Source organism: Scatophagus argus, chromosome 2 (genome assembly GCF_020382885.2).
Source record: "Scatophagus argus isolate fScaArg1 chromosome 2, fScaArg1.pri, whole genome shotgun sequence".
NCBI lineage: Eukaryota > Metazoa > Chordata > Actinopteri > Scatophagidae > Scatophagus > Scatophagus argus.
In genome coordinates, this window is record NC_058494.1 from 28,573,877 (window position 1) to 28,586,556 (window position 12,680).

At 45.6% G+C, this 12,680-nt stretch overlaps 1 protein-coding gene across 1 annotated transcript in view; it reads left to right on the forward strand.

Annotated features, from left to right (window-relative positions):
- LOC124053003 (calpain-2 catalytic subunit-like) overlaps nt 1–12,680 on the forward strand; it is a 13,573-nt gene continuing 893 nt past the window's right edge. Inside the window, exons 1-20 of the mRNA XM_046377905.1 lie at nt 1–376; nt 1,609–1,678; nt 2,853–2,974; nt 4,077–4,210; nt 5,084–5,252; nt 5,831–5,914; nt 6,198–6,283; nt 7,148–7,222; nt 7,317–7,477; nt 7,563–7,732; nt 10,038–10,049; nt 10,168–10,379; nt 10,624–10,660; nt 10,771–10,836; nt 10,923–10,980; nt 11,054–11,118; nt 11,316–11,384; nt 11,572–11,650; nt 12,385–12,501; nt 12,594–12,652. Coding sequence (XP_046233861.1) covers nt 140–376; nt 1,609–1,678; nt 2,853–2,974; nt 4,077–4,210; nt 5,084–5,252; nt 5,831–5,914; nt 6,198–6,283; nt 7,148–7,222; nt 7,317–7,477; nt 7,563–7,732; nt 10,038–10,049; nt 10,168–10,379; nt 10,624–10,660; nt 10,771–10,836; nt 10,923–10,980; nt 11,054–11,118; nt 11,316–11,384; nt 11,572–11,650; nt 12,385–12,501; nt 12,594–12,652 — 2,082 coding nt within the window. The 5' untranslated portion in view covers nt 1–139. The remainder of the gene's footprint in view (nt 377–1,608; nt 1,679–2,852; nt 2,975–4,076; nt 4,211–5,083; nt 5,253–5,830; nt 5,915–6,197; nt 6,284–7,147; nt 7,223–7,316; nt 7,478–7,562; nt 7,733–10,037; nt 10,050–10,167; nt 10,380–10,623; nt 10,661–10,770; nt 10,837–10,922; nt 10,981–11,053; nt 11,119–11,315; nt 11,385–11,571; nt 11,651–12,384; nt 12,502–12,593; nt 12,653–12,680) is intronic.

The window sequence follows — 12,680 nt, forward strand, 5'->3', positions numbered from 1 at the left end:
ACTTAGCGGAAGTCTTACCTGTCTCTCTTTAATCCCTGAGGAGGGAACACTCACTTCCTGGCATCACTCACCTGCCGCTTCGACATTCTCCAAAACTTCCCAAACTTTCCAGGACACTCGAGGCTCCAAACCCAACAGCATGTCGGGCATCGCGTCCAACCTGCAGCATCTCCGGGAGAAGGACCGGGGCGTGGGCACCAACAGCCAGGCGGTCAAGTACCTGAACCAGGACTACGAGGCTTTGCGGCAGCGCTGCTTCGACACCGGCTGTCTGTTCCAGGACGACACGTTCCCGGCGCTGCCTTCCTCCCTGGGCTTCAACGAGCTGGGCCCGAACTCCTACAAGATCCGAGGGGTGACCTGGCAGAGACCGACGGTCTGTGAACTTTAAATCACTCATTATTCTGGTGAAGTTCGCTACAGTCTCTGCAGACATAAACATCAACACAGATAGTCATGCTGCTTCGTAAAAAAAACTGCCATTTTAAAGCTGACTTTTCTCCAAGCTTAATGGACTTCTGTTTGAGTCGACCCTAGCCGACAAGTAACGTTAAATTACAATAAATCCAGGCGTTATAAATTAGTTTTGATAGGCTATTGAACTGGCGATGCGTAAGTAACAACACACCAGATCCGATTGATAAAAAAGTGATTTTAGTTCAGCTGACTCGTGGAGAAACCAGATTCACCTTCATCGGTAATGAGTGTTAATTCTCTTTGTGTCTGACCGTGTTATGTTCTTTTACAATGTTGTGTACAGTCACAAAATGTGTGTGAGATATTTTCCTACTGTTGTTAAAATGTTTTGTTTTATTTATTTTGTTATGCTGGGAGAGATGATTAAAAATGAGGGTTTTGTATATGGAGTTTGGTTTGAGGTGCCTGTAAACTGCTGAATGCAGATCAAAAGATGTTCATCAGTGACGTTTCTCTTACAGTTCATATCAGTTTGTTTGGATGAAAATCAGCTGTCACATCTGACAAACACTCAGGTTGGCTGCAGATTATCAGTATAGATTACAGATTATAGATTATGTACATGCTGCTCGGGCGACATGACATCTGCTGTATGACATGGTTTAATTTTTCTTCAGTGAGTTTGATCAGTTTGCTGATGGCAACACCCACCTGACACTCACAATGGGTACTGTGGTTTAGTTGGGCAACTCCCTCCATAACGAGTGTTTGAGCTGGGTGGAGCTGCTTCATAATGTGAAGAGAAAATATCCATTGGTGAAACCGGATGGTTCATCAAATGAATGCAGAGAAATCTGGAAATTCTGGAAAACTAGATTAAATTTTGGGGGAAATAATGCAAGGTCAAGAATGAACCTTGAATCTACATGTTTGAGATCATGACATGTGATAATTAAAAACAAACACTTGACTGACTTTTAATGTGAGTGAAAACAGGCTGTTGTCCTGTTACCACCCTCTGCAGGCCACACATTTCATTACAACCAACATTATCTGTTCCTACAGTCTGAACATAACATGTGCAGTGTGACCTGAAGGTGGCACAACAGACACAATGGGTCATTAACATGCAAAGGGTTAAACCTCTGAGGGTCAGACTGTTAGCTGATGTATGCTTTGTTTCCTGTGCAGGAGCTGACCTCTGACCCTGAGTTCATCATCTCTGGAGCATCAAGGACTGACATCTGTCAGGGAGCTCTGGGTGAGAACAAACCCGTCCTCAGTGAGACCAGGACTCGTGGTCTGCTGCTGTCAGCGAGTGTCTGCCGAGTGTCATGTAGCTGAATGTTGTTTTCCTTCAGTTGTGTCGGTATGCAGACGATGTGCTGCTTTATTGATCTGATCTGCTGGAATTGTGGTCACACCGCAGCAGGCCACAACCTCTGGACCAACTGGTAGCTAGCTGGTATTTCCAGCATCTCCAGCTGTAGTTAGTGAGGGTGAAGCTAATTTTAACCGCTTTATAAACATGTTTTGTTTGCAGAATCCTGTCAGTAAATGTACTGAAGTAAAAAGTACAGAACAAGTCATAACAGCATCTTTAATATGACGACACTCAATGAAAAACAAAACCAAGTCTTTTAGCCACCGTTATTATGTCTGCAACCGGTCAGACTGGAAGAACTGGTTCCAGTAACTGAAGACTTCATGTTGAAACAGCTTTTATTACTGCTGTCCAAGCCGGAACACAAACATATTTGAAAGTCAAATCAGATCCCTCAGCAGGCCAGGCTCAGTTCACTCTGAGCCTAAAGATGACTGTTTGAAAAGAGCAGCTGGAGATGAAGATGAGGACCTGAGGAACTTTGATGATGGCAACAGAGATTATTACCAATTAATTTTAAATGTATTAATCTGCTAATCATCATCTCTCAGCTTTGTCCTTCATTGGCTGCCATACAGCCACAACATCCAAGATCAGCTTGTAAACCTTCAGTCACCTGAGCTGGAAAATTCCACTGAGGGGTGTGTGTGTGTGTGTGTGTGCACATGTGTGTGTGTTTTAACAGCCAGTTCAAGCATGACGCTGCGGCATGTGTCGTCTTGGCAACGGAAACAGTAAACATGTTGATTTTGGGTAACTCCCTGGCAGGTCACTGATCGGCTCCTCATTAAAGGACCATACCGCAGTTTAATCACAGCTGATCCCTGTCTCGTCATCAGTCTCCAGGCAGATTTCTTTGGTCCAGTAGCAGAAACTGGTGGTGTGTTTGAGGACACTCTGACACCTGATAGTCATTCTTTCCCCACCTTGCTGTTCTGTTTATTGTTGATCTTCAGGGTTTGGTGTTTCCACTTCATCACCTTTGAGTTTTTGACTGACAGTTTTTAGATCTGACGAGCTAAGCCCTGCCATCTTCCTGTCTGTCATCCAGGTGATTGCTGGCTGCTCGCCGCTATCGCCTCTCTGACCCTGAACACCGAGGTTCTGGCTCGAGTTGTCCCACATGGACAGAGCTTCAGGGATGGAGAGTACGCTGGCATCTTCCACTTCCAGGTACACAAATACACAGTACCAGCACTAGTTATCAAATATTTAAGCAATACCAGGTGTGCTGTTAGTACCATGCCCCATGTCAGGTCCTGCCTGATAAGTCCAGGCCAGGGGTCGGCAACCCGCGGCTCCGTAGCCCCATGCGGCTCCGTAGCCCCATGCGGCTCTCTCATCCCTCTTCTGTGGCTCCCAAGGCCAAGACAGGGCGAGCATATTTTGGGGAAAATATGATGTGAATAAATAATGGACAATTAATTTAAACTGACTTCATTCTATTTATTCAAGTTTTTCTCGTTGTAATAGTTATTTCTTTGGAGACTGAGGTGCTCTTGTGACATTAACATAAAACTTGTTTTAATATTTTGTCGATCGAAATATCGTCACGTCCTGTTTGCGACACCTGTTGCCGCCTTATAAGTGACTTATTTTGGCCCCCGGTCAGCTAGCAGTGGACAAATCAAAGAAGAGAAAAGTTTCAGACAAAAATAGATCGTTTAATGCCTCATAGACAGATTTGTTTGCTTTTACTGCTGACAAAACTGGTTTACAGATATGCTTAATATGTGGTGAGAAATTAGCATTTTTAAATTTTATTTCATATATATTTAGGGCTGTGCAATTTAACGCTTTAAATTAAATGAAATTAATGCAGACAATTATTTTATCGTGCTGTTGTTTTTATCATAATAATAAGTCCATTGCTCACTAGTTATCTAACCATCGCTCACTTGCTCACAAAAGTAAACTGCGAACGTGTGATAAAATTAAAAAGTAATGTTTGTCATTGTTAATTAATTAACGCGTTCATTTGCCCAGCCCTAATGTCTTAACGTTGTTGACGTGTGTTGACGTTTTCTGTTTAAGTTGAACCCTAACCCTGTGAAGTTTATTGATTTAATGAGAGTAACCTGCTATAGTTCTCATATAGCATAAAGCATCAGTTTAAGGAAACTGTATGTGGTGTTACTTTCAGTTTAGTCGTCACATAGGTTTTGTGGCTCCGAGTGGGTTTGAGTTTGGTGAGAAACGGGCCAAATGGCTCTTTTCATGCTAAAGGTTGCTGACCCCTGGTCTAGGCTGACAAACTCCCTCCTTGATCCCGTAGTTCTGGCAGTTCGGTGAGTGGGTGGACGTGGTGATTGACGACCGTCTTCCGGTCAGAGACGGGGAGCTGCTGTTTGTGCACTCGGCGGAGGGTAGAGAGTTCTGGAGCGCCCTGCTGGAGAAGGCCTATGCCAAGTAAGACCCGTCTGTCAGTCTGGAACTGAACCTGAAACTCCAGTTTAATCCTGACTCAAACCAAACCAGCCAACATGTGCTGAGGTCTTATTGGACAGGAGGAAGCTGTCAGGAAGTGAAGCGAGAGGGGCGGGGCTCAGGCCGCAGGGCCAAGATCCAGCGGGCCAGTAACACAGCTGCACTAAGCTGTGATCAACAGCAACTCGGCTGCACACCAGTTTGTTCATACACGTCGTCTACAACCGCTGAATTCTTCACATTCATCTGTACAACAGGGAGAGTCACAGAGCTCCGCCCACACATACACACATACACACACTGAGACACGCATTCACACACACTGAGACACACACACTGAGACACGCATTCACACACACTGAGACACACACACTGAGACACGCATTCACGTACACACACTGAGACACACACACACGCACACTGAGACACACACACACATATACAGAAACACACACACACATACACACTCATGCACACACACTGAGACACGCATTCACTCACACACACACACTGAGACACACACACACACACACACTGAGACGCACACTCTGAGACACACACTGAGACACACGCACACACACACTGAGGCACACACTGAGACACGCATTCACACACACACACTGAGACACACACACACACACACACACTGAGACACGCATTCACAAACACACTGAAACACACACACACACACGCACACTGAAACACAGACACACACTGAGACACACACAGAAACACACACACACACACACACACTACGCAGACTCAGCATGTGCTTCCTGGTCCCACCTGTCTCAGTGTTGGCTGCATCGAGTTTTCAGGTGTGACTGATGTGATGTCGTTGTGATGTCACCACAGGTTGAACAGCTGTTATGAGGCCCTGTCTGGAGGGTCCACCACAGAGGGCTTCGAGGACTTCACCGGAGGAATCGCTGAGGTTCACGAGCTGAGTCAGCCCAGTCCTCATCTGTTCCACGTCATCCAGAAGGCTCAGAATCGGGGCTCCCTGATGGGCTGCTCCATAGATGTAAGCTGAGAACAGGGAGGAACCACATGACAGGGGCCAGGGGGGTGCACCTGGCAGGTACTTCAGTAGACCTGTATGGTACCAGGCCCGCAGGTAGAGCTGACAGGCACTTCAGGGTTTATCTCACATGCTGAAAAGATTCTCCTAATTGTCTCAGCAGTTGTCATCCAGCAGCCGGCTGGGCTAAACTCAACACGTCATCCTTTCTGTCTCTGTCCTGTGAGTCTCTAAACTGTCCTGTCCAACCAAAGGCCAAAAGCCCCACACAGACCTGATGGAGTCAGTCACGATCTGAGCTCACTGTTATCTTGTCCACCAGCTGACTGTAGCCTGGCAGACAGCTGCACACGTTAACCAGATCCTCGATACTGAAACGTGTCCACATTAAAGTTTCTGTAATGAAGACACACATGAAGCAGCTTGCAGGCTGAACTGGAGGGTAAACAGAAGCGACTTGTGGGTACACAGATCAGGCTGCCACCGAGCTTTGAGTATTGAAGTATTTAGTACTTGTGTGTTTTTTGTTGAAAAGCTTCATTAGGATGTAAATGAATTTTCTTATTTTATTTCTGTTTCAGATCACGAGCTCGGCTGACTCAGAAGCGATCACCTCTCAGAAGCTGGTCAAAGGCCACGCCTACTCTGTGACAGGTGCAGCTGAGGTGGGAGGACATGCCCCCGTCAAGCCCCGCCCCCTAGATTAGTCACCTGTTAAAAGAGCATCCTCTGAACCGGACAGAAAAATGTGAACATCTCCTGACAGCATTAAACTATATTTCCCACGAATCTTAGTTTAAAAGACTGTTTCATCGTTACGTGTTTCCTGTACATGAAACACCTGGCAGCTGACCTGAGAGGGGCGGGGCTTCAACTGTCTATAGGGAGATCTGAATTGATGGTGTCAGATGTATCTCTTGGTTCTGCTCTGCATGTGATTGGCTGCAGGTGGAGTTCCGTGGCAACATGGAGAAGCTGATCCGCATCAGGAATCCCTGGGGCCAAGTGGAGTGGACCGGAGCTTGGAGTGATGAGTAGGTGACCCCAACAGCTAGCCAGTCAGCAGGTGTTGTAGCCAGGTGCAACCCAGTGAGGTTACAAAGCTGCTAAGAGGGAGCAGGTAACAGGAGACTGGTGACATCAGCTGTAATACCTACTCAACTATTTTACTTTAATGGTACTGTAGAAGCCGCGTTTAGTGTTTATTTTTTTTTGCTTATATTTTCCTTTTTTCTTTTGAGAGAGTGCGCCCCCTGCAGGAAGCATGGGTGCAGCCAGATAAATATGGGTTGCATGCAGCACAATGAAAAGATGAAAGATGAAAGTGACATATTTTGTCAATGGAGGGAACTCACTCCAACGAAATTCGTGCTCTGCATTTAACCCACCCAAGTGACGTGCACACACACACAGCTCACAGTGGGTGTTGAGTGAGAGACATGAGGTACAGATAGTGTGAGGTGAACTGGTGTTTACAACAACAGGAAGTTAGATATTTTAGTTTGTGACCAGGTGGAGGATGCCAATAAAAGGTAATTTGTGACTTTAACAAATGCTGTCTCTGTGCTATTATGAGCATTAAAGCCAGACTGAAAACCCTGAAATAAACTATTACTATGTAGAAAGTCACATAGCTGATTGGCAACTGTTCTCAAGGATCCTGGAGACAAATGGAAGGTTAGATATTGGGCGTCCTCGGGTTCTCAGTCACCAGCTCCACCCACTTGTTCAAATATAGTCACTTTTGCGTCCAACCCTCTGGACTTGCAGACAGAAAAAATTTAAATTGTGGTTGGCAGGGGGTGTGATGATGGGGGAGGGTTAGGGTTGTGTCAGAGCCTGTAAAACAGGAAGTGTGACTCTGAAACGTGTCTGAAAGATGTTTCCAATTCCAACAGTTCAGCCGAGTGGCGTTACATCAGTGATGAGGACAGGGAGCGTCTGAGTCATCGCTCAGAGGACGGAGAGTTCTGGTAAAACATGATCTTGTTTTTATCTCCAAACCACCTGAACTTCATTACCAGGTTGTTGGTGTGATGTGAAGGTGAAACCCTCTCTGCCTTCTAGGATGTCTTTCTCTGACTTCCTGCGGCATTACTCGCGGCTGGAGATCTGTAACCTAACGCCCGATGCCCTGAGCGACGATTCCATCTCCAAGTGGGCTCTGTCCAAGTTCGATGGCAGCTGGAGGAAAGGATCCACCGCCGGAGGCTGCAGGAACTATCCCAGTGAGTGATCCTGTCAGACAACGAGCAGGTCCAACCTTTGTTGGGGAGCAGGTAAAGATTCTGATGTTGTGATTTCAAACCACAGACTCGTTTTGGATGAACCCTCAGTTTGTGATCAAACTGGACGAGGATGATGACGACCCCGATGACGGAGAAGCGGGCTGCAGTCTCGTGGTCGGTCTGATCCAGAAGAACCGCAGATGCATGAGGAAGATGGGGGAGGATATGCACACGGTGGGATTTGCCATCTATGAGGTGAGAATGATTTTTGGTTAATTCATTTCAATTCAATTCGTTTATATGGCGCCAATTCACAACAAATGCTGTCTCATGTCATTTTCCAATCAGAGCAGGTTGAGATCAGACTCTTTAATTAAATTGTAATACAGAGAACCCAACATTCCCCCATGAGCAAGCACTTGGTGACCGTGGAGAGGAAACACTGACTTTAAACAGGCAGAAACCTCAGAGCAGACCCCAACCCAATGTGGACAGAGAGAGAGACAGAGAGAAAAATGGAAGGTTAGATATTGGTCTATAGATGCTTAAAACCTCTGGGTCAAGTGTGTGTTTTTTAAGGTTTAACTACAGCTACTTTAAAGGACTGGGGTACATAGCCTGTTATCAGGGACAGATTGATCATGTCTCATAGACAGGTGTTAAGTAAGGGTAAAGCTTCTTTGAGAAGGTTGGTAGGTATTCAACTCAATTCAGTTCAGTTCAATTGTATTTGAAGTGCCAATAACAGAGTTATCTCAAGACACTTTACGGGTGTGTAAACTACACATTCAGAAGAAGAGAATCAGAGAGAAACAGGTCCCAGGGCAAAACCCCACACTGAGTCAGCATTCGGCCACAGTGGAGACCAAAAACTTCCTTTAACAGGCAGAAACCTCCAGCAGAACCAGACTCAGTGTAGACCGCCTTCTGCTGTGACCGCCTGGGGGGGAGGGGGGGGAAGACAGGAGAGGGGGAGAGACAGGAGAGGGAGAGGAGAGACAGGAGAGGGGGGAGAGGCAGGAGGGAGGGGAGAGACAGGAGAGGGAGAGAGAGGAGAGACAGGAGAGGGGGGAGAGGCAGGAGGGAGGGGAGAGACAGGAGAGGGAGAGAGAGGAGAGACAGGAGGGAGAGGAGAGACAGGAGAGGGAGAGAGAGGAGAGACAGGAAGGAGAGGAGAGACAGGAGGGAGAGGAGAGACAGGAGAGGGAGAGAGGAGAGAATCAATTGCATTAGAGAGGAGAGAATGAATGAATTTAACTGTTGAAGGTCAGTGGGAGAAAAGCAGTCAAGATGATTCTCTGGTTCTACTGTTGTTTCTAAAGTTCCAGTGTTTGAAAGTAAATCAGTACCAGCTGAGGTCAGCAGGTGTTGAGTTTTGTCTCTAATGTTTAAAATCTTGTTAAAAAAGGTTATAAAGTCATTGCTGCTGAGGGTCACAGGGATACAAGGCTCAATAGCACTGTGGCTCTCTGTCAGCCTGGCTACAGTGCTGAACACAAACCTGAGATTATGCTTGTTATCCTCAATTCATTTGGAGTAACAGGCTGCTCTGGCAGTCTGTAGGGCCTTCCTATATGATCTAAGACTGTCTTGCCAGGTTGAGCGAGATTCTGTGAGATTGGTTTAGTGTATTTCGTTTTAATATGCGAACCTGAGAACCTCCTCTTTTCAGAACTACTTCAGAACTTCCTGTAAGTTACAAGGATGTGCAGTCAGACAGAGCCTCGCCTGCCATCGTGAAGAAAAAAAGAAATAATAAAATAAAATAAAATAAATATTCATATTTTTCCACTGGCCTGGGCTTTAATACAATTTTGGTGTGGTTCCGACAAGTTGCTGCAATCCCTCACAAAGTGGACTGAGGGTGTGCACTTGGTGCGTCCTTGTTGCCATTTCTCTGTATGTTTCCAATATCCTGCTTGAAGACACTTTTATATATTATATGTCTTAATTGCCATAGTGTTCAATAATGTATTTCACATATGTGTGTAATATTTAAGTCTTGTTGATCAGACAAAAATTCACAAGGAAAAAGCTTGCTGTGACGCAGCCAGTACCTCTGCCTCACAGATGGGGGCGATAGTGAGCCTGAAGGTCGCGAGTTTAATACGTGGTTTACTTTTGCTAAAGTTAAAACAACAACAACCAAACAATCCAATACTCAAAGAATAAGGATGAAATATGTGTTCTGCCAGTCCCGAGATGGGTCCTCGTCTCTTCATAGGTTTTGTCTACAAGTTGTTTCAAACATGTTGATCGTGTTGTATATTAAAACCAGGACCCTGCTGTTGTCCAAGTCTGCGGTGCAAACTGCAGTTGAACTGATCTTGTACTCAGTAGAACTGGTCTGAGATCTGTGTGCCGTGTTGTCAGCAGTCAGGGCAAACAAACATGATGTGTTCACTTACTGTTGCATGTACTGAAGCATTAGATAAAGTTAAGGAACTAAACTCCTGACAGCCATCAGGACACACAAATACTGAAAAAAAAAAAGAGCTCTTTGCGTCTTTGGGATTTGAAGGTTTGACAGTCTTTGTCTGAATCTTCTCTCTCATTTCAGGTTCCTGAGGAGGTACGGCCATGTTGACCTGCTCTCTGCCTGCTGCTCAGGGTTTGTTGCTCAACATTTCCTTTCTTTTGCTATTGCATGTTCGGTCTGATTTCACCTCTCGTGTCTGTACGTGTGTCAGTTCCAAGGTCAGAGGAATATTCACCTGAACAGGAACTTCTTTCTGCGTCACGCCTCCAAAGCTCGCTCTGAAACCTTCATCAACCTGCGAGAAGTCTGCAGCCGCTTCAGCCTGCCACCTGGAGAGTATCTGATCATCCCGTCCACCTTCGAACCTCACAAGAACGGAGACTTCTGTGTCCGAGTCTTCACCGAGAAGCAGGCAGACTTTCAGTAAGTTTCATTCAAACTGTGAGACGACAGGTTGTAGTTTTCACCCTCACTTCAGTACAGTCCGAGCAGCTTCTGGTGGACGTTAACTGCGTTAACTCTTTGTTTGAATACAGATGTCAAAAGTACTGCAGTAGTTTGTTGTAATTGCTGCTTATTTAATCTTTAAAAGTGGACATTGTGCTCTAATGATGCTGTCATGAATGAGCATCCAGTCACGTGAAGCTGGTGGTGTTTGTTCCTACAGAGAGCTGGATGACCCCATCGAGTCCAGGGTGGAGAAGGTAAGAGAACGACGTCTAAGTGATGAAAACAAGTTTATTGTGATACTCAGATCGAATGTTTCTGTGAAGGTCTGTCAGTAAACATGTGGAGGGTTGACTTCCTGTTTCAGATAGAGATCGATGAGGACGATGTGGACGATCGGTTCAGAGGTCTGTTTGGTCAGCTGGCAGGAGGGGTGAGCTGCTGATATCAACATAGTAACAACACTAATGACGATGTGTGTTTGAATATGTCTGAAGTCAAAATGTTGATGTGCTGCAGGACTGTGAGATTTCTGCCTTTGAGCTGCAGAAGATCCTGAACAAAGTGGTGACCCGACGTAAGAATCACACGATCAACCTTCACACGCTGATCTGAGGCTAAACACTAAACTAACCGTTTGTCTCTGACAGGATCTGACATCCAGACCGACGGCTTCAGCCTCGAAACGTGTCGCAACATGGTCAACCTGCTGGACGTATCCTTTGACCAACTAACCAGTTACAGCAGAAAAATTAATCAGTTCAAACTGAGCTGTCAGTGTTCTTATTAAGATAGCGCTGGTGGATGCTGTCAAATAAACGTTAAGTCTGTTAAATAAAAATGTTATTATGAGAGTCTGGAGTGTAGTAAGGTCCATTCCATCAGAGAGCAGCTCCTGAACTCCGGCTGCAGAAAGACGGCAGTGGGAAACTGGGTCTGGTGGAGTTCAAGGTGCTGTGGACCAAAGTCGAGAACTACCTGGTGAGTCTGTGCAGCTCGAGTTCAGCCTACCTGCTGTGAAGTATGACATGTTTTTTCTGGTGTGGTTGAAAAAAACAAAATGTCACCACTTCCTGGGGCTGTGGTCTCATCGTCTTCAGAATGTCTTCAGAATGTCTTCAGGGGCCTCTTAACAGCTGACCTGCCACTGTTGTCTCTGCTGTAATAGAATATTTACCGTCAGAAGGACGTGGATAATTCAGGGACGATGAGCTCCACGGAGATGAGGACAGCTGTGGAGGAGGCTGGTAAAACACAAACACACCCTTCACAGTATCACGATTCCACAGCCTAATTTTAATTAGACACAAAAATTTAATTATTTCCACATCAACAGAAAGGATTGTCTGCTGCCATTTGTACTCACAATATTCTTAAAGTAACATCATGTAAGGTTGGTATTTTGCTTGATTTGGCGCCCAAACAGTTTGAGTTCAAAACCACTGTGGTCAGTACCAGTCCCATGATGATGATGATGATGATGATGAAGAACAAACAGGTTCAACATGCTGGACACGACAGCAACAGTCAAACAAGCTGACTGCAGATGAGGCAAAGCACGGCTAACAGAGCTAACCAAGAGCTACAGTCAGCAGCAGTTAGCTACCATTAGCAGCAGTTAGCAGTTACTTTAGCAGCGAGCAAAGCTGACTGTTCATCAGGAGACTGGAATCACAAGGAACTGAGGCCGAGCAGCCGAAGGACATCAGTGAAAATCAGAAAATATTTCCTCCATAAGATCTCATTTCTAAAGCCTGAAATAATACAACTTAATATGAACTTTATAATATACACATACATGTTTTTCTGTGCTGTGGTTATATTATTATGTTTTCTACTTTAGAGTACCACTAAATACTGCACTTTAGAGTCATACTCTGGAAGCCAGTTGTAATGCAGTCTTTCCAGTTTTAGTCTCCTTTAGACTGTCACACTGACGTTCAACTTTGTTCCGTTTGAGTCAAACTTGTTGCTGTTTCAGGTTTCAGTCTGAACAACCGGCTCCATCAGGTCCTGGTGGCTCGCTACAGCGAACCAGATCTCACCATCGACTTTGACAACTTCGTGGGCTGTTTGGTTCGTCTGGAGAACATGTTCAGTGAGTCCTTGTTGTCCTCACAAACCTCACGGTGGTGGTGGTGATGATGATGATGATGGTTTTGATGATGATGATGACTGTCACCCCCCCAGACACATTCAACACGCTGGACACCGACAGCTCAGGAAGCATTGAGCTCAACTTTCTGGAGGTAAGAAGCAGTCAGCTGTTTAGCATCA